Source organism: Apteryx mantelli, chromosome 4 (genome assembly GCF_036417845.1).
Source record: "Apteryx mantelli isolate bAptMan1 chromosome 4, bAptMan1.hap1, whole genome shotgun sequence".
Lineage (NCBI taxonomy): Eukaryota > Metazoa > Chordata > Aves > Apterygiformes > Apterygidae > Apteryx > Apteryx mantelli.
The window spans coordinates 81,981,115-82,000,918 of NC_089981.1; the positions used below are offsets into that span (position 1 = coordinate 81,981,115).

At 42.0% G+C, this 19,804-nt stretch overlaps 2 protein-coding genes across 4 annotated transcripts in view; one reads left to right on the forward strand and one right to left on the reverse strand.

Annotated features, from left to right (window-relative positions):
* Window positions 1–3,536, forward strand: part of ESR2 (estrogen receptor 2) — a 60,393-nt gene extending 56,857 nt beyond the window's left edge. For all 3 annotated transcript variants that reach the window (XM_013940845.2, XM_013940843.2, XM_013940844.2), the window contains one exon: window positions 1,351–3,536. In XM_013940845.2, the coding sequence (XP_013796299.1) occupies window positions 1,351–1,522 (172 nt within the window). In that variant the 3' untranslated portion in view covers window positions 1,523–3,536. The remainder of the gene's footprint in view (window positions 1–1,350) is intronic.
* A 5,378-nt stretch (window positions 3,537–8,914) lies between these two features.
* SYNE2 (spectrin repeat containing nuclear envelope protein 2) overlaps window positions 8,915–19,804 on the reverse strand; it is a 189,921-nt gene continuing 179,031 nt past the window's right edge. Inside the window, exons 108-118 of the mRNA XM_067295082.1 lie at window positions 19,188–19,470; window positions 18,754–18,822; window positions 17,814–17,950; window positions 16,721–16,850; window positions 15,305–15,516; window positions 13,239–13,439; window positions 12,726–12,854; window positions 12,044–12,235; window positions 11,271–11,360; window positions 10,999–11,045; window positions 8,915–10,197 (exon numbers count right to left, since the gene is read on the reverse strand). Of these exons, the coding sequence (XP_067151183.1) occupies window positions 9,972–10,197; window positions 10,999–11,045; window positions 11,271–11,360; window positions 12,044–12,235; window positions 12,726–12,854; window positions 13,239–13,439; window positions 15,305–15,516; window positions 16,721–16,850; window positions 17,814–17,950; window positions 18,754–18,822; window positions 19,188–19,470 (1,716 nt within the window). The 3' untranslated portion in view covers window positions 8,915–9,971. The remainder of the gene's footprint in view (window positions 10,198–10,998; window positions 11,046–11,270; window positions 11,361–12,043; window positions 12,236–12,725; window positions 12,855–13,238; window positions 13,440–15,304; window positions 15,517–16,720; window positions 16,851–17,813; window positions 17,951–18,753; window positions 18,823–19,187; window positions 19,471–19,804) is intronic.

Genomic DNA, 19,804 nt, shown 5'->3' on the forward strand with positions numbered 1-19,804 from the left:
TGTGAGAGTCCTGGGGCTGGGCTGCAGCGTGCAAACAAGATGGGCATATCTGACTTTGCATGGGGTCAACAGTAGAGGGACAGCCACCTCCGAGGTGGGCTTCCTGCGAGAAAGGTTGGCAGCAGCAGGGCATGGACTGTGCTGGAGGCAGCTTTTCACAGCCGGTTTGTGAACTGGTGGCAAGTTTGAGAGCTGGCCCTGTAGAAGCTTTCAGTACCAGCCACAGCTGAACCTGCTTCACAGCTCTGAGGCACTGCTGTGATCTGGATGTCCACACCATGGTGGAACACTGCCTCATGGTGTCGCAGGAGCATGGTTCCAGCATGGCAGAAACAAAGGTGGCGAATCCTTGCACAATTTGTGTTCTTTCTTGTTAAAACATGAGTTCTTATGCTGTGCCTGCCTCAGCCAAAGTCTGGAGACTGCTTGTCACAGTCTGTCTCGTTTACATCGGTTAGCACTAGTTGGCCAATTACACTCCATTTTGGAAATAGCTGGTGCTCTCGGCCTTGATTACCAACTGACGCAGGACTCTCAAGAGCTGGGTGTAGGGAGTCCTTTCCTTCTTCTTTGCCATTAACAGATTTGTAACTCGAGTTGCAGCAAACCCTCATTTTTGGGGAAACCTTGCCCCCCTCCCAATCCAATCCACCAGGCCAGCCAAGCGTTGGCTGGCTGCCAGTCCTTCTGCGGGGATAATGTCCGGGTTGAGTGAGCACTCTTCCTTTTCAGCTCCCAAACCTTGACTGTATCTGAAGTATATATATGTGCAACTGCTACATTTTAGTAATAACTAACTACTGTTAATCCAAATAGTGATACAGCCACAGAGTGTTCAAACCAGCAAGGTGTATTACTGTCTGACAAAAATGACTTTTAAAGCCTGTAGCTGTCTAAGGGATCTAACACTGGGCAGGGTGGAGAGGACATAAACTGCTAGAAGTTAGCCAGTGTATTTTGGTGTCCATCCAGTCAGGAAAGGTAGATAGTCACTGCAGCTACTTATTGTAATGTGCCTTTCATATAAAGGTGCAGAGTGTGGACCTCCCATATTTACAGTATCAAAGAGGTTTTCTCTTTGACTTCAACAGGGCCAGCACATTTGAATCACTTTCTAAAGTCAGTTTGTGTGATGTAAAATGAACCTTGGTTCCCTGGACAGTAAAACACTCGACCCCAAAGTATTTGGATGCTGTTACTGTTGATAGTGTTGAGTGACCCTAGGGACTACAGCAGCTGAATCCTCTTAACTCCTAATAAAAAGAGGTCTCTCTTGAAGCCATGAGTGCATTGTCCCTCCCTGCATTGTCGGACCCGGACCGCTGACCTATTTTCTGTTCTCATTCACAGTAACAAGGGACTGGAGCATCTCCTGAGCATGAAGTGTAAAAACGTGGTCCCAGTCTATGACTTGCTGCTGGAGATGTTGAATGCCCACACTTTCCGAGGGCAAAGGAAGTCCCCAGTCACAAATCCCGAATTTGGCCCATTAGAACAAATGGAGACTGGAGACGGTCTGTGAAATGGGGCAACCCACTAATTCCATGGAGACCTGGAGTTAAAAATGTGAAGCTTATTCAAAGTTATGGGAGAAAACAAAGCTACTGCGGTGGGACTGTTGAAGATTAGGTGATCTAGTGCGAGTCCTCGTCTCTTTTAGACTTGCACATAGGTATCTTGGGAAAGGCTTGCGAGATGCACAACTTCGTCCATGTTTCTGACATTATAATAGCTGCACTTTTATAGTGCCTTTTCTGAGATTCTCAAAAAGCACCTTATGAAATTAAGCCTCAGAACACTACTGTGAGAGAGGGAATTACTGCATCTCCTTCTTAAAGGTGGGTGAACTGAGACAAAGAGATAAAGTGACTGGTTTAAGATGACAGAAGAAGTCTGTGTCAGGGCTAGGAGTCAGGTCCTAGGTCTCTTTCTCCCAGACAAATGCTTTTAAGCACTGACTAGACTATCTCCTCTTTTAGTATGAGGTTGTATGAAATGTACGGCTGCATCGTTTGGGAGAGATTTGCTTACCTGTGTGCTGGTCACTGAGGAATATCTGCTTTGCAGCTTATCTAGATAAAGTGCCGAGATAATATACAGTGTAAAGGAGTTTCCTCTCTTCATAAATATGCAATGGCTGGAAGGGGGATGCTTCATTTGAAGGCCATTCAGAATAGCTTCTGGGACCAATTTTGAGTCTCTTCAGAAATGTAAAACCAAGCTTAAATTTATATTTTGTGAGCCTGTTCTTAACACTTGTGTTATTAGCTGTGTATAATTCTTCAGTGCTTTAAATGATGACCAAGCTGCCTGGTTATTTCAGTCAATGCTAACTGTTGAAATGTGTTTGTCTGTGAGATTAACATATTGTTTTATATATTTATTAATGACGTTAAATCTATTATAATGTTTAGGTACAAAAGGTTGCTATGTGAATGTTAGCTGTTGGCATTTGTGTATGATCTGCTAATCAGGGCTTGTGAAATGAGCTAGAAACAAACCATTCTCGCTCCCCTTTGGGCTAGCGTATGGACTTAGGCAGCGCCCATCCGAAACTTCTCGCAGCCGTCTTGCACGGGGCGCAGCAGTGGACGGGGAGCTAAGCCACGACCTGCTTTTGCCTGCTTCCCACAGGTTTGCTGCTTGCTCGTTTTCAAAGTGCATCATGCCCTTTGCTGTGCTTTTCATATCTTGGATATGATCCCTCAAAGACGTGAGGAGGATGACGGTTCTGGGACTTCCTTTGCTTCTCAAGTGTGATGACTTGTTTGAATTTCACTTATGATGTAGGTCTAAACCCTCTCGCTGCACTGGTTTCTATATGTGTTTAAGATGCACTGAGCCAAAAAAGGAGAAGTAGCCTGGCCTATAACCTCAGTGAAAAGCAGGATGGCATCTTTTGTTCTGACAACTGCCAACATTGCATTTTGCTGTGAGCAAGAATTGCAATTGCTGTAAAGGGATATGTCTAAATATATTATCGATGCATGTTCTGAGCCTTTCAGGTATGGTGAAACTAAATTGGGATCACGCCTAAAGTCTATTTTGAGCCAAATAAGTCTTTTGGATTAGGGACTTTAATGAGTATGCCATTTGCATACTTTGAATGTTATTCAAACCTTTGGTGTTGGTGTTTTTTGAAGCCAAGGACAATGTTTTTTATAGGAGGGGCATAAAGAGTTTTCAGCGAGTTATACAAATCTGTAGTCTTGTTTTGATCTTGTACTATACCAGATGCTGGTGATGGTCTAAATTTTTACTAGCTACCTTTTTATTATTTTTAATAAAATGTAATATAGCAGTGCCCTTCTAAATGAATGTAATATTTACTACTACAAATGGAATGAAAAAATTGTAAGTATAGTCTTGAATTCATTGGTACTTGCTCATTCTGAGAGAAGTTCTGCTGGGCAGCAGACGTGTTTCAGTGTTTCTTGGGCTTGATCACCTTTTGGCCTAAATGCCTGTTGTATTGTTCTTTCTCTGATTTTTCTTATCTTGTATGATCTTTTTTTTAATACAGTTTTTCAAAGAAATGTTTAAGTGATTTTTTTTTTTGTTTTGCTTTAAAAGTGCTGAATTTATGAGTAATCTTGAAATAAACCTCTTCAAAAGAAAATGGGAAAGAGTGGGTATAAATCTTAATCTTAACTTCTGAAGGGAACTTTACTTTGCTCTGGACTGACTTTGTATAAGGCCAGTGGTGCAAATTCATGCCACACATCATTGTAATTCATACATGCTGTTACTAGCACAGTATAAATAGGAAAACACTGTGATTTGGACAGTTTTTTCATCTTATTGAGCGTTTTTTTTTTAAAGTTACTAATTGTGTTTTAAAATGGGCAACAGCCGATAGCTGTTGAATCTTTTGGATTAACATAACTATTTATATTTGGACAAATAGAAGGCACATCCCATTAAAATGGCACAGTTTATAAACAAGCAGCTGTGTGACAAAATGAATGAACAAGAGTGTTTTCATCTCTTGAGTAAAGTGTTGGGTTTATCACGGTCTGAATCGCACAGATTTTTCTCAGATACTGCATTCCAGTTGTTGAGAGCGACTGTGCCAAGTCTGAAGAAAACTGCCACTATGCATTTGAGTTAAAATATTGTGGGGCTTTTCCATTTTCAATGTGAATGAATGCAGTGCTGATGAACTTCAAGGGCCTAGGAGGAAATAAGAAGAACAGGGGTGTTTTACAGCTTTCCTTCACGGCTTTGCTATGGCATCGCATGCCCTGTCCTACATCAGCTTCTGCCGCTGAGCCTGGACCTTGCCAGAGGCGGCTGTTTCTGCTTGAAGAAATTATGCTGTGGTTCTGCGATGTTCACGGAGGTGAGCAAACTTGGTTCATGTGGGAATTCCAGTTGCCACGGGTTTAAGAAAAACCCCAAACTTCTCTGTATGCATGCTATCAAAAACACGTTGACATTCCTCTCAAGTGTGGAATTAAAACCAAACTGTAAAACAGCCTTGATTTTTGAGAAATGAGGCGACTCTTGGATTACTTTAGGCAGATGTGTGTCATCTGATTTGTCTCCAGGAATGTTAGGTCTTTTCCACACCTCCATGGCAGATGACGCATTTTTGGTGCCATCTGTCATGTTGCCAGTCAGAGGGGGATGTGTGGGGGAAAGATGTGTTGAGATGTTCTCCTGTGAGACAGTGCCCCACAGGCTGGGTTCTCCATAGAGCGTGTAGCAAACTAAGATAGGTAGCCCACAAAGTGGTGGTGGGTGGGGGGTTGTTTTTTTGTGTTTTTTTAAAATAAATGTGCATATTTCCATGGATGTATCTGCTGTTAATTCCTTAATGATTGAATGTAGATCCATACAGGGAGCACTCTGATGAAAAGAGAGCATCCTTTTAAGTGCTGGAGCCGCCTTCTTTTCCTTCTGATGGCATGTTGGGTGTGGAAGACATTTGCCATGTTTGGGTCTTTAGAGTTGTTTAACAAAGAGATCCTAAAAATACAATCAGAAAGTTGTTTCATGGTCCTTTTTCTAACTGTCAGCAGTGATCAGCCTCTTTGGAGGTAAGAATTTTTGTCTTGTTTGGCCTTTACTGGAAAATGTAATTTAGAATTGCTTGCAGGAGATTCAAAATATATATGTAGAAATTGGCATAAAAGAGAGTTCCATGTGGCAGCTCATCTTGAGGAGGCCAAGTATCACTAACGGCCATGGACAGGACTGTGGTCTGAAGGCATGGTGAGGTTGCTGCTGGATAGTCCTGTTGGGTTTGGATCCTAACTCTACAGCAAGCAAGCCTGAGCTTTCTTCATTAAGCTGGACCGAGTGGTTTTTAAAAGCTGGCCCAGAAAGCATGCTTTTGTGCATCCAAGGTTGTTCCTTTGTCCGGATGATAGAAAACAGTTGTGTATTGATGAAATAGGTGTTCTTTCCTAGGATGTGCTTTAACCCACATATATTAAAAATGTGGTTGTGATTATCGTTCTATTTTGACCTTAGCGCAGAGAGCACATGGCAAAGAGAGAAGGTACTCTTCCTTCCCTGCCCTTCCCCGCCATCTCCAAGATAAGCGCCAACGGGAAGCAAGCTGTTCTTACTGTGGTAGCTAAGATTAAAAACAAAATATGGATTTGCATGGCTTCATTTTTTGAATGAGCAGTTTGAGATGCCTTAAAGTGAGTACAGGAATTGCTGTTTTGTAGGGCTGACTATTGATCTTCTGGCCAGCTCTTTGGACGGCAGGATAGCTTACAACTGTTCTGGGCTGGTGGAAGCTAGCGCAGCCGAAGGACAGAGTCACTGTCTCAGCCGCTGCCTTTATTCCCAGCCCGGCTGTAGGCTGTACCCTTTCTTTAAATGGCGCGTGGTCCTCTGATGATTGTTCCAAACCATCAGAGCTGGGAGTCGTGGAAATGTTGTCAGCATCCTTCTAAGAAGAAATCATTTGACATCATTATTTATGTCCTGCAAGATTCTCATTCAGCAAAGCAGTTAAGGACGTGGTCATATATTGTGCTGAATCAGTGCCTAAAATAATACTGAAGAGAGCTTTGTAAATGTGAACATGAAAAATGGAAAAAAATGGACTGCTAAATTATGGAAAATAAATATTATGTATGTACATTCATTTTTCACAATGTTTTACTACTGAACTGAACTGTGGTGAGTTGAATGGCATACTGTGGTTCGTAGCCAAGACATCAGTCTATTTATGATCTGGATAGTTTTAAACTCTTTTTCCATCTTTATGCATAGGAGTCACCTACACTCCTAATGTATTGTTCAATATCAGTGATTTCTATTTAAATGCATTAAGAAACCAAGACTGCCATGCTAGAGAAATGCCAGCTTCTGCTGATACTGTCTAAATGGATAAGAGCTTCTTCACCTGTCACAGGCAAGTGCTTGCTAAGGCGTTAGCATGTCTCTTAATAGTTGATACTGTACGTTTCTTCTGAATGTTTATTTCCCCCAGAAATTTCTGTTCTAAATCCTGCTTCAAATGTGGTTTTAGCTTCGCTGTTTTCTAAATTTTAAGACAAATGCAAATAGTTACCCTCACTGGAAGTTTATAATGGAAATGGTTTTAGGACTGCATTTGGTGCCTTTTGAAGTACTTCGTGAATGTTATACAAATGGGGGGGGGGGAACTCTGCCTTTTTCTCAGCTGCTTTTTAATTTTGTGAACCTACAGTATTTTTCTAGTGCTGTGCACTTCATTCCATTGTAGATTGTTGTGGCTGAATAAACAGGTATCATGAAATCTAAATCTATTGCTTTTTTTTTGTTCATTTCTTTCCTCTAGCTGATTTCAGCCTGGTTTCATGGGAATAAGATATATGTGATCATGGTGTCTGTGTGCGAGTGTCTCAGCCTTAACTCCCCAGTCACTTTACATTCTATAGCTTGATTTAATTTGTCAGGTGCTATAGTTCTTACAGAAGTTTCACGGCATCAAGTGACTATTGAGGCAGCGAGAAGCTGTAGGTTGTGCTTCTAGGGTTTTGGGGACTAGCAAATCTATGCAGGAGGGCAAATTTAACAGTGTGTGTGTGGGGGGGATGGACGTGTGTGTGCCAATTCACAGTAAACAGCTTCCTTTGCTTCCCATGCTTGCAGAGCTGGTGTTGGCTATTTTGGGGGGGTGGTTGTAGCTGAAATCACAGCTTGATGTCTCATCTCTCAGCCACAGAAATGACTTCATCTCAAAACTCGTTTTGGCCTGGTTTCACTTGTGCACAGGATGCAAGCGCAAAAGAGTGCACACACTCTCGCTTGCTTGTGCGCACTCACCCTCTCGCCTTTTCTAATCTTCACTGACAGCTAACATCCCAGTCCTGAGAGCTAGGAAGACACTAAGAAATTGGTGAGTCTATATAATGACTTGTTTGAAGCAGACTTCAGTGTCAGGCTACAATGCGGTGGTTATCATCAGCTGGGAATAAAACTATTTAAATAGGTTTTGGAGAAGAAAACATTTAAGTTATTTTCCCAGACTTTTTTTTTTTTTTGAGACATGGGGGATAATTTTGTGAAAGCGCCTCATATATAGATTACATCAGCTCAACAATTTGATATAACTGTACATAATGAAAGGAAATTGCAGGCTATGAGATTTTCTTTAGCCCTTTTAACATTGTTCAATTTTTCCCCCCGCATAGGTTGCTTAATGGCAGAAGAACTGACTATCATGTCAGCAACCGACTATTAGTCCTTGGCAGAAAGGTTTGCACGGGCACTTGTGACAACCTGGCAATGAAATAATGGTTAGAGTTGGCTGACTTCTACAGAAATAGAAACTTAAATGAGCTCCATCTGAAAGTAATTGCTTTCAAAATACAAGATTATGATAAATGAGAGTGAGAGTGTGCATGCGCGTGTGTGTTGGGGGTTCCCAGCCTTTGTCTTGCGATGCAGCACTACTCAAACGCTGGTAGCTGTAGCAGAAGTTTGGATCCATAGTCAAAGAAAGATACACAGTGCTCTGCAGGGTTAAAGGCTATGAAGGATGCTTAGTCTTAAAGCATTGCCAGATCTATGCATTTTTTAGCATGCTGGAGTCCTGGTAGTTCTACCTGAGACTGTTGAGACCCTTCAGTATGGAGCTGAAGGTATCTCAACCCGTATTTGAGTGTATAGTATGGGCGGGTACTACTGTGTTGTAGGGTACCACTACGCTAAATTACCAAAAAAATGTAAGCTTTGACATGGTGCTATGTTTGCCTGTTTAACCATACTACAAGTAATCTATTATTTTACAAATTCTGGAAATACATCAGGCTTTTCTGCCACTGGGGTGGGGAAGAATCTGTCTGTTTGCTTGCTACAGGGACTGTCTTTTTCTGAACATAAGAATGCAAAACAACTTCATAAATCCCTCTGCCAGAAGATAAGCAGCCACCAGTGGTGACAAGAGTAGCTGGGATAGGAAAATCCTCACAGGCTGATCTCAGAGCCTGTTTTCTATAGGTAAACATTAAAGAAATTGGGTGGCTAATACCTAGATGACTTTCACTACTGCTAAGCGTAAAAACTTAGCATGCAACCAAACCCCTTACTGTTCCACTGAGCTTGCCTTGATGTGCCCTTCTTCCCATCCTTCACAGCTGCTGTAACTCATGCTTTAGCAAATCAGTTCCATGCTGGGGAAATTTTTCAGCATTTCATGCTAGTAATAAGCACAAGTTTGTTCAACTTTGTGTTTTTCCTCCAGGACATTACAGACAGTTGTAAAGGAAAAGACCTGTGCCAGGGACCACAGACTCCACTTCTGAATTTTTAAACTTTTTCTCTGTTAAGCCAGAGAGTGGTTATGCTTCTTCTGAGGCTGTTGTGATAGCATGCAAATAAGTTGACTTTTGTACAGTGCTAGCAGGGCCGGCACTGTTGGACCGCACTGCTGGTAGCCCCCCCAACTAGACACTCCAATAGTCCCTGCAGACATTGGCAGAATTTTAATGAGAATACTCAAACTGTACAACCACGAAGCAATATCAAAACTGACTGTACACAGTGTTTTCTCTAGCCATTGCCTAAAGTGTTAGTTTCATTTCAAAGATGAAGACTCTTACAGTTAGCGTATAAAAATGCACAATTCTCTCCCAAGATACTGTACACTATTCAGCAGGTTAAAAACTGAAAAAAATCTTTCATTTAAAAAAAAGTCATTACATTATTTGTATACATCAGCGATAGTCTACATAATTGGTTTCATCTAGAAAATATGTGCATTATAAACCACTTCCATGCAATTTAACAATTTCTTATTTCAAAGGTGGTATAAAAAGACAACACAGCAGTCCTAACCGCTAGAACAGTGCATGTAAAACAAATGTGCATCCTTTTATTGAATGTGTTAGATGAATAAAATACAGTAACAAAGAGTCAAAAAAATGTAAATTTTGTTTCTACACATATCAAAAGATGATACAGATAATGTGAACTGTGTGCAATCGTCATTGTAGGCAAAGTGCCTCTTCAACTGCATGTTTATCCTGCTAACCCATGACAGATTGCTGTGTATAACATTACTGTTACGTAGCTTCTGCATCTAATAATTCAGTAGTTTTTTTGAATTGTACTTGATGACCTCATAAGCTTAAGACCACTGTAGCTATAAAAATTGTATCTATTGCATCAAAGTATAAACTGTGTTGCTTATAGTTTAAAAATCTATAGAAAAAGTTTGTTTCCTGTACAAAAAATGTTGAAATTTTGTCAAGATATACATTTTGAGATGTGAAATTTAACACATTCCCTGTGACAGGGAAGGGAGGCTATGAATGCGAGGCATTATTTAGCTGCAGCAGAGAGTTGGGCATTGGTGTGTAGGACGCACAGGTGCTGTAGTGGCTGGTTTGCGGAACTAACACAGTATACAAGTTTCTGTATTTAATCAGGTGACTTCACCATTGATGATTGATGCTAGCAGCATGAAAATAAGCACCGCAAAGAGTGTGTTTTGGTATAGCTGAAGATTCACAGGCTGCTTTCTAAGTTGGTGGAGGACCATTGGTATATCTCAGCATGGGATAGAAGGATCGGGCAAAGTTATTTGCCTGGGTGCAGCTGTAGTCTTCCTCAGAAGATGGAATCATGCAAGCCAGAAGCAAAAGCAGTAGGAAGAACAATTGAAGGGGTAAAGCCGCTCGTAATACACGGTAGAAGAAGGAGGGGGACCGAGGAACTGCTCGAGTCATACGTGGATTGCTTTCACCTCTGAAAAGGAAAAAACAGAAAAGCACTTTAGAGTTTAAATGAAATAACTTATTTTAACCCCCTCTCTAGGGTTCACACTACCCTCACAGGACGCAGCGCTGTATCGCTACAGGAAAATGCAATGCACATTAAAAAAATTTAAATAAAACTTGAAAGCATGCAGAACTGCTCAGCAGGAAGCTAGCTGTTGCCTTGGGTTTTCCTTTTTACAAAAAAAGCCCCCATTTCTTTGTAATAGCTCAGATCAGTGGGGTTTTACCCTATTTTTGAGTTGCAAACTCAATTTTCCCAGCAGAGGAACAAATCACTCTAAATGCCTGCTAAAGTATAAGGAAAGCCGCCATTCAGGCTGATTAGGCTCCATTCTGCCCTGGCATTAGAGAGATCAGTCCTTTGAATAGACTCTAGGTCCTGGATGCGTAGTGCTCCCTTCGTCCTTCATGGTCAGTTTTTAGTAAATGGCTCTGAGTTGCAAGTTTATGCTAGTAGGATTAAAGGAAGATTTAAAATTAAAATATTCCCCAATTTGGCACAAAAAAATATTTTCTCAAGAGTAAAGACAAGCAAAGGCTGCATATCAGTGCAGAGGCTTAGGAGCAGGGATGCTAAAGGAAAACAATTCCCCAACAGGCAGCCCTGAACTTGTAGGCAGAGGAGACACTAGATGTGGGCACGAATTACCTCCACCTGTAAGTTAACCTATGAAGAAGAGCTGCCTCTGGTTTCTTTGAGTCTTGTACTCAGCTTGCCTCTGCCATTACTACTATTCTTTAAAGAGATCAGGTTAAAATAAAATCCTACCTGGTGCTGCTGTTGCTTTTGCCAGCTACAGTTCTCCGTACGGTGGCCTGTTGAGAGAAATAGCTTTTATGAGCCAGGTTTGACAAACTACAGCAAAGAACTTCTCTTTCTCAAAAAGGGCAGCTGAAAACTTTTAAGTCCTGTTGTACATTCTCTAATAAGATATATTCATCTAAAAGGTAAAATGATTACATCTGAGAAATTTGTAGGCTAAATATGTCCAAATATGCCATATGCTGCCAGTATAAATATCAGGAAAAAAAAATACTCGCCTTCTTTACAGGAGGGCTGGATTTCGCTGCCACTGGATGATAGGCTCCTGAGTCCAGGTCATCTGGAACTGGCAGGAATGCTCTTGTATCCTATAAGGTAACCGCACCTTCCTCTTAAAAATGCATGTCAAAACTCACAGTAGATGAAGTGCAAAGAGCAGTCTTTCGTTGCCTCTCTGTAGGTGCACAGCCAGGTACCTCTGTAGGTGTGCAGTGTCACGTGGAAACAGATGTTCCAATTTTTCTGGCACAGGCAAATGTTTTGCCATGCACAACCAGAAGGAACAGTGTTGGAGCAGATGTGCACAGGTATTAGCTTGAGAACACCCCATCTGACACTCTCACTGACGAACAATGCATTGCTGTGGACTACTGAACTCCTCCCATGATGTTTATTACACACGCCTAGCCTGACACTTGGTATGGATCATAGATAATTCAGGTTGGAAGGGCCCTCAGGAAGTTTATCTAGTCCAACCTCCTGCTCAAAGCAGGGTCAGCTATGAGATCAGATCAGGTTACTCAGGACTTTATCCTGTCTGATCTTGAAATCTCTAAAGGATGGCAACTGCACAACCTAGCTGGGCAATCTGTTCCAATACTTGACTAACCTCATGGTGAAACAGTTTTTCCTTATATCCAATTAGAACTGTTCTTGTTTCAATTTGGGAAGGTGGCAGCACTTAAGTTTTAAGTCAGTCTTCTAGAAACAATTTTACTAAGTTGTTATTTTTCAGTAAGATCCATGAACAAGTATTTAAACTCTGACTCACCAGATTTCCTTGTATTGTTTTCAAGTCATGTGAAACTTGCTCAGTAAGCTGTTTCAGTTTCTTTCCAATAACATGGACCTTCTCGTCAGCTTCAATGTAATCTTCACCATCTGATTTAAGCAGCAGGTAAGTGGCGAGTTCTTGGAGTGAGTTTACTTTAAGCTGCTGTTCCAGCAGCTCTTTCTCCAGTTGCTAAAAAAAAGAAACAAAAAACCTCAACAGTGCAACAAACTATTACTTTCAACTTTGAGGATGTTATCATAAAAGGATGAACTTTGGAAGGCTTTAAAGAACAACTCAACCTGCCTGACAATCCACAACACGTAGGAATGGCTGCTACAGTTACATAAGGAATTAAGTTCTCTTAAAAATACTGCTGCACCTGCTCAAACTATGATGCGAAATAGGTCTAGCAGTAATTAAGCCATAGGGACCAGACCTAAACCTTGGATGTGGGCAGTCCTATTCCAGTGTAAAGACTGTCCATAAGGAACTTAATTATGATCCCTAATTCTGGAAAAATGTCTTATACAGACAGTCTCAGCCCATTTCAGAAACCTGCCACTTGCCTGCCTGCCTGATAGAGCAGGTTCAAGGAGGGGCTGTAGAGAAATCAATGCATTCTTCTTCATTTTGTGGTGAGCTATTGACTCAGGGGAGGAACCTGAGGTGCAATACATACCATTAGCTCCTTTTGGCATTCCAGTATTGTATGGGGGTCAGCATTTGGCTCTGTGATTTGCGCTTCATTCCTTCGGCTTTCAGCACTTGCTAACCACAGGAGTAGCTTTTGGCTCTGCTCATGGAAGTCCTGGAGAAACAAGTAAAGATTTGCACATAAGAGGAAAAAAAAAAAAAAAAAACCACACCTTTGCGGTGCTTTCACCTGGCTTTGCCTACAAATAAAATGAACAGCCTGGATTAGAAAGAGCTGACACTAAATTCATGATTAGTGAGACTTTAGCAAGCTATTCCATCTGCATAATAAAAGGGTAATATCCAGGTCAAAGATTTTACCAAACCCTTCAAACCCAGCAGAGTCAAGTTTGTAACACGAAGAAAATAGCAGTCTTGGATTCTGAAAAAACATTCCACTAATGTGCAGGAGTTACCCCTCTCCTCTCCTCTCTCCCCGTATTCACCCCTCAGTAGCACTTTAACAAGTTTTCCCTTATAACCTGCATGTGATAGTCACCTGGCAATGCAGTAGGGCTTGCTGCAAACCTCTCCTCCAGTTGTCCAATGCATGAGTTGCTTTCTCCCAACGCAAGTTCACCTGCCGAAGCCTGTTTTGAAGCTCTTTGGACTCTGTGCTATCTGCTTGCTGGAAGTCTTTGCTACTCAGGTTAACTGAAAGCACCACAGCCTTGTAGTTATCAAATGCTTTAAGCATGTCCTGGTGGGGAAAGTAGATTAGGAGCGTCTATGACTGATTGAATACATCTTGTTTATTTACAATAAAACTATGCACTCAAAAGAATCACAGGTATTGGGGAAAGCTGTTTGCATTTGAATGACTTTTCAGACACTACTAAGGAGCATATTAAGGTAGGTTTGGGGGTTTTTTTTTTGAAAGCCAAAACCTTCACTTTGAAGAAAACTAACCTGGTTGGGCCTGCACTTCTCCCTCAGTTGCAGGCATTATGGCTTAATCCACATCTGTCCTTCATTTCCCTGAGCTCAGTATTTCTGTCTCTCTTCCTGACATTTGGAAAAATATTCCCACAGATCATCACATGATAGTTCCTCTTGTTTATAAAGATTTATCAACTTTAGAATCCTAAAATAATTTATGTTGAAAGGGACATCAAAGAATCACAGAATCACTGAGGTTGGAAAGGACCTCTGGGGATCATCTGGTCCAAAACCCCTGCTCAAGCAGGATCAGCTATAGCAGGTTGCCCAGGACAGTGTCCAGTCGGGTTTTGAATATCTGCAAGGATGGAGATGCCATAACCTGTTCCAGTGTCCAACCACCCTCACAGTAAAAAATTAAAACAATTTTTTTAAGAAAAAAAAAGGTCTTCTTGTGTTCAGACAGGATTTCCTGTGTTTCAGTTTGTGCCTGTTGCCTCTTGTCCTGTCACTGGGCACCACTGAGAAGAATGGAGGTCTCTAGTCCATCCTTCTGCTCAAAGCAGGGCCAACTTCAAACTCAGAGCAGGTTGCTCAGGCCCTCATCCAGTCAAAATTTTGAATATCTCCCAGGATAGAGATTCCACATGCCCTCCGGGCCCCCTTTCCACACCATGCCACCCAGACTGTGAAAATTTTTTTTATCTTCCATCTAGTCAGAATTTCTGTCAGCCCATTTCTCCAGTTTGTCAAGATTCCCCTGAATGGCAGCCTGCCTTCCTTCCTCTCCTCCTGCAAAATTGCAGCCAAACAATACTTCCTATCCTTAAGAATTTTATGGTTTAAATTGATGGTACTCAGTCTTTTTCAAGTTGTGCACTCTTGCAGTAGAAAAGAGCTGCAGGATGAGTCCTGCAATCAATGCAGCTCTGACTGACTTTTTTTCAGTAGTCTTTGTAACTAAGAGTTTCATTCTATATATCCTCAAGATCTTCCAGCTACCTGATTACAGGTGAGAGAGACAAAGATGCTATTTAAGAGCTAAGACTTCTTTGCAAATACTGCATCGTTAAAGAACAGCTTTAGGGCAGGCCTTCCTCAGTCTCCCTGTTTGAACTGCAACCCCTCCCCCAATTAATTCAATAAAAAAATATCCAAGGCTGCCTAGCCGGTAGACTCGGCTGATTTACAGTCCTCTTCTGGTTTGCTTAGAGGGGGGTGGCACAGAACAAGGAAGAATGCAAATATCACTGCTCAGACTATTTACTTCCCCCCCATGACAAGGCCAGACCTTAGGCATTTGGCAAGTCTGAGTCATTTGTTTAGCTTTGTTCTGTGTTTATCTTTTAAGACAAAAGCCCTAAAAAAGAGAAGTTTTGGGTTGAATGGTTTTGTTCGAGAGAGAGAATAAACTGTCTTGGTAAGGAAACAAAGGGAGAGATTTTTATTTCAGCCTGGTTGCCTGTTGTGACCAGGCACATCTCCTGTGAATCTACACATATGAAGACAGAAGCATTTTGCTTAATAGCCTCTTTAGTCCTCTTAGCTTAAAACAGCTTAGCTCCTCTCCTGAATATGTGCATTGCTATTAGCTTTCTGGCTGCCTACCCATCCTAGGAGCACAAGAGACAACGATAAAGAGCGTCAGCATCTTGAAATCCCACTTCTCAGTATGCCGTAACTTACTTTCAGTTTCTTGACCCTTTGTTCCATCATCTGCATGCTGGTTGGAGGCTTCGCTTTTTGCAGCTCTTCCAGCTCTTCCTCAGTTTTATCCAGCCAAGCAGAGACGTCGCTGAGATCCGAGTTCAGCTGCTGCCACTGCTGCAAGTTCTGTTTCATCCTGAGTTTATTTCTGAGGTCTTGAGCTTGGATGAGCTCCCATCTATCAATAATGCCTACAAGTGCCATAACAGCAAATGTTTAAGTCATCAATAAGGTGAACATTGTGTAAAACAGGTGCAGGGAGTTTGATAAATAATTTATGCTCCAACCTGCTTAAGGCCAAATAATTCCTACCATGTACAACTCTTATCCAGACACTGTTTCTTCTTGAGATTATGCAGTCAATAGTTTTCTTACTACTGGTCAAGTTATCCAAATAGTAATGCTACACAGGATTCTAACCACACTAATTGAAGAGGGTTTTAATTCAGCTGGAACAATAGACTAAGTGTAAGGAGATGGAATTTAATGAGCCTAGTTGTGACTTGGTAGATATCAAAATTCATCACGGGACAAAGTATGATCCAGTAGTTAGGACTTGGGTTTATGTCTCATCTGTTCAGTGCTAAAGGAGATGGAGAATGCCACTTGTACATTTACTAACACTGCTTCTGGAAGCCCATCTAGATCTTTCTCAAAGATTTTTCTATTCACCCCACATAGGGGACCCAACCCTGGCCCATTTGTGAGACCAGAGGCATTAACTGAGTAACCCGTTCACATAGCTGCATTCTCCTTTCACCACTTGATTCCCTTTTGTAACTGCAGTACAAACGTGATCTTATTACAATCTCAAGCACCTGAAGCCAGGAATGGGGTCCCAAAGGGTTAAGAAAAACAGCTTCTTGCCCTGTTTTGAAGAAATGACCACAGTGAAGAACAGAGTATGCTACCGGCTTTGGTTGACAAAACGTTTCTGTAAATGGGAGTTGTAGTATCTTGTTATATGAGGTACCAATGCCTGAGAGAACAAACTACGGCAATTTTGTTTTAGACAGGGACCCACTCCTTGGGTTTGAAATCTGATTAAAAGTCTCTGAAGTAGCCAGTATCCAGACAAAAGTGAAATTGTTCCCATTCATTCCAACCAGCAGAGAGATATAAGTCAAAATACATTATAAGTGACAAAAATCTCAGTTCTGACAGAAAATATAAAGGCTGAGAACAGCAAGCACAGGTTGGACAATGTCAAGTGAGAAGGCGGCTTCTTCTCACAAAATACAGCAAAATACATTAACTTGGAGCACAGCAGTTTGCTTCTATTTTGTTCCCAGGAGGAGTGTGCTGCCTTTGTGTCATCTTTGGTTTGCCTCCCCGAGAGTCACAGGACAAATATCACTGCACCAAAGCCAACCTCATTGCCTGAACACACCGTACCTGACTGCTTCTCCGCAGCTGCGATATTCACAAGCTCCTGCTCATCTTGGGGTTCTTCATCACTCATGTTAGTGGATGTAATTTTCTCATTGCTGATGCTGCCGCTGCTTGTAGGCCTGAGCTGATTCACCTGGAATGACATTTTGGTGGGTGAGCCTTGGAGGCTAACAAGCTGTCGGAGGTCAAGCTTCATGTGTGTTATACTGGGGCGGTCGGGCTGATGCTGAGCACTTACATGTCAGATTTAGCACTGGGCTGCTGCACCGTCGCTAGCAGTTTATATCGGCCCTCTGTGCCTTTTTAGTAAACAGACACACACCATAGTGACGCTAATTATTACAAGATAGGACACGTCTGCAAATTAATTGCTTTTGCACTACATGTACCAGAAAACCCACATTTGCTGACGCTGTTTGCTGGATTCTGGGCCTTGGCAATTTTGACTGTAAAGCAATGGATTTGATTAGCGGTGACAAAGGCAGCCAGATACCAGTACCACCCCATGCCTGGAAGAGTGCTGATAACTGCTCCAGATCCGCTGAGCCAGGGGCCTGCTGATGGAACTACAGCTGGGCCAGCTGGGAACCAGCCATGAGGCTGAGGTATCAACGGGCAATGGCATCTCTCCTCTTGCCACTGCTTTTTGGGCAGTTTTTTGAATGTCCAAAAGTGGATTAAATGGTGACTTGCATGCTAGAAAAGGACCCTCCAAATCAGTCGTCTTGGCACATAAATATATGTAAGTAAATATCAAGGGAGGGTATTTGCACCCCCACCTTGGACAGTAAAGTCCTCCTAGACTTGTCCTGATATGACAAAATAGGAATTGGGTTCCTCCAGACACTGACTCTGACCAGAAAGCTATTATGAGTTCTCTGAACTGCTTTAGAGAAGCCTTCTGAGCAAGTGGATGGAGGGAGAGACTCTCACTCGTTACCTGAGCCACCAGAAATAATGTCTGATTTTGCATAAACACTCTCCCTGCCCCCAATGTTTTCCTTGATGCTGGAGGAAGGAAGAGGACGGGGTGACACCGGAACAAACACAGACTCTGTGTAGTACAGGTTCAGTGCCCACAAAGCCCCCAACTCACATAGCCTGGCTTATAGGGGGTACTTGTCTCTGGACCAGACAACACATTTCCAACCATCTCTGCCTGGTTGTATCGGTGTTTCCTGCAGACTGGGCTATCTGGAGAATGCCAGGGATGAGCTTCTGCAACGGATTTTCCTGAAACAAATAAAACCAAAACCATATACCATGAATGCAAAAGCCCATCTCCACCAGGAAGCTGTTGCTTTGTATTAAGTTAGAAAGCGCTTTGAATAAAATGGCATCAAGTTATGGCATAAAAACGACAGTTTTGCAGCTTTCCTTGCAAAGCATGCACATTTGCAAAACATAACAGTGTTTCAAAGGTAATGAGATGAGAGCCATGCAGTTATGGGACTTTCTGTTTTCTTCTGGAAAACATCTGAATACAAGTATGAGTAAAAAAATAAATAAAAAGGCTGCACTGTGGTTTCGGAAAGTTTGCATCCCGACGATATTATCACATATCTGCAATGCATTTTAGGAGGAACAAGTATAGACATGTCCTGATTTGGGGAACTCTCATTCTGGATTTAATTGACAGGACACCCACGGTGCTGTCGTGCACAATGCAAGACGCTAAAAATACTTGCAGAGTTGAAACTATTTCCCTCAGTAATTATGCAACTGAAATTAGAAACAACCAAAAAAAGTGATACTACCCAGAGCAAACCACCAAGAAAATACCAAAAGACTTTGGATCAATACAATGAAATGCACATTAACCACCTTGGCATTTGCCAGGCAAGATCTAAATGGCATGTGTTGACTGCTTTGTAATGTACACGTGAATACTGCAGCATAAGAACACCATGGCAGGATGATACATGGTGTCCACACAAGGCAGGAAGTCAGACATTACGTATGAGAGAGGTTGAGGAATATAGCGTGCAGCACAGGGAGATTGCCATGTTCAGACACATGCATTAGCAGGTGCCTACCAGAAGATGCTTTCAAAGTTTTTGTGGTCATTTTAAGATATGCCTCAGGATTTTCAGTGATTTCTACATCTGAAAAAAGAATAATGTCATTTTCCTCACTATTCAATATTTTCCAGCTATTAAAAAGAAACATTTGAAACAATGAGGGAAAACAAAGACCAGAAAAAAAAAAAGTTGTTGTTACTATTTTTATCAGACATTCTTAAAAAAGTAAGGTTTCTAAAAACCTTATGTTTCTGAAAATATAAGGTTGGTTTAGACAATAACATTTCCTTTCGTCAAGACAGTATTCCTAAGAGATGAGACTGCTCACATTTATTAGTAGTACTTGAAAACCAACCAAGTGGGAGCAAGACCTCGGTCCCCCTCCCTTCCCCCACAGGACATCCGGCAATTGTCCATCTCAAAACAAACACCTGGCAGTTGTTTCTCACCTGACAAAGCACTGTAGTATGTTCCTTCTTCTTCATCCTCATGAGAGGAAGAGCCCCCCACATCACCTGTGTGATCCCATTCGAGCGGGATGGAGTCAACACTGACAGGGGTCTCACAGCCTGATCTTTCATGACCTTGAGTAGGTGGCACAAGGTGACAAAGGGACTGCGGGGAAGATGGCACCTCGCTGATGGCCTTCTTGTGCCAGGGATCGTTCTGGATTTCTCTGGAGTCTTCTGGATCTGTCTCAATTTCAGAGGACTCTTTTTCATCATCCAGGCCCTAAAAATAAAGAATAATGCATATTAGTAAGAATTCTAATAGATCTAGGCTACTTAATAAGCTAATGATTGAGCAGCACAGTACTATTGGGACTGTTTTGTGGTCAGCAGACCCCATGTGCCTAAAATCATTTCTGGCATCATTTCTGCCTCCTTCCTCTTCTGCCAAAACAATCCTCACATCAGCAACCACCTCTCCTCTTTCAAGACACTCAGCTACCACCAAAACACTTTTCTCTGGTGTGCAGAAAGGGGTACCCAGTTCCAAACTGACTGCACAGGTCAGCAGTGAAATGCTGCCGAGAGTGGGTGAACAGCTACTCTCAGATGCTCAG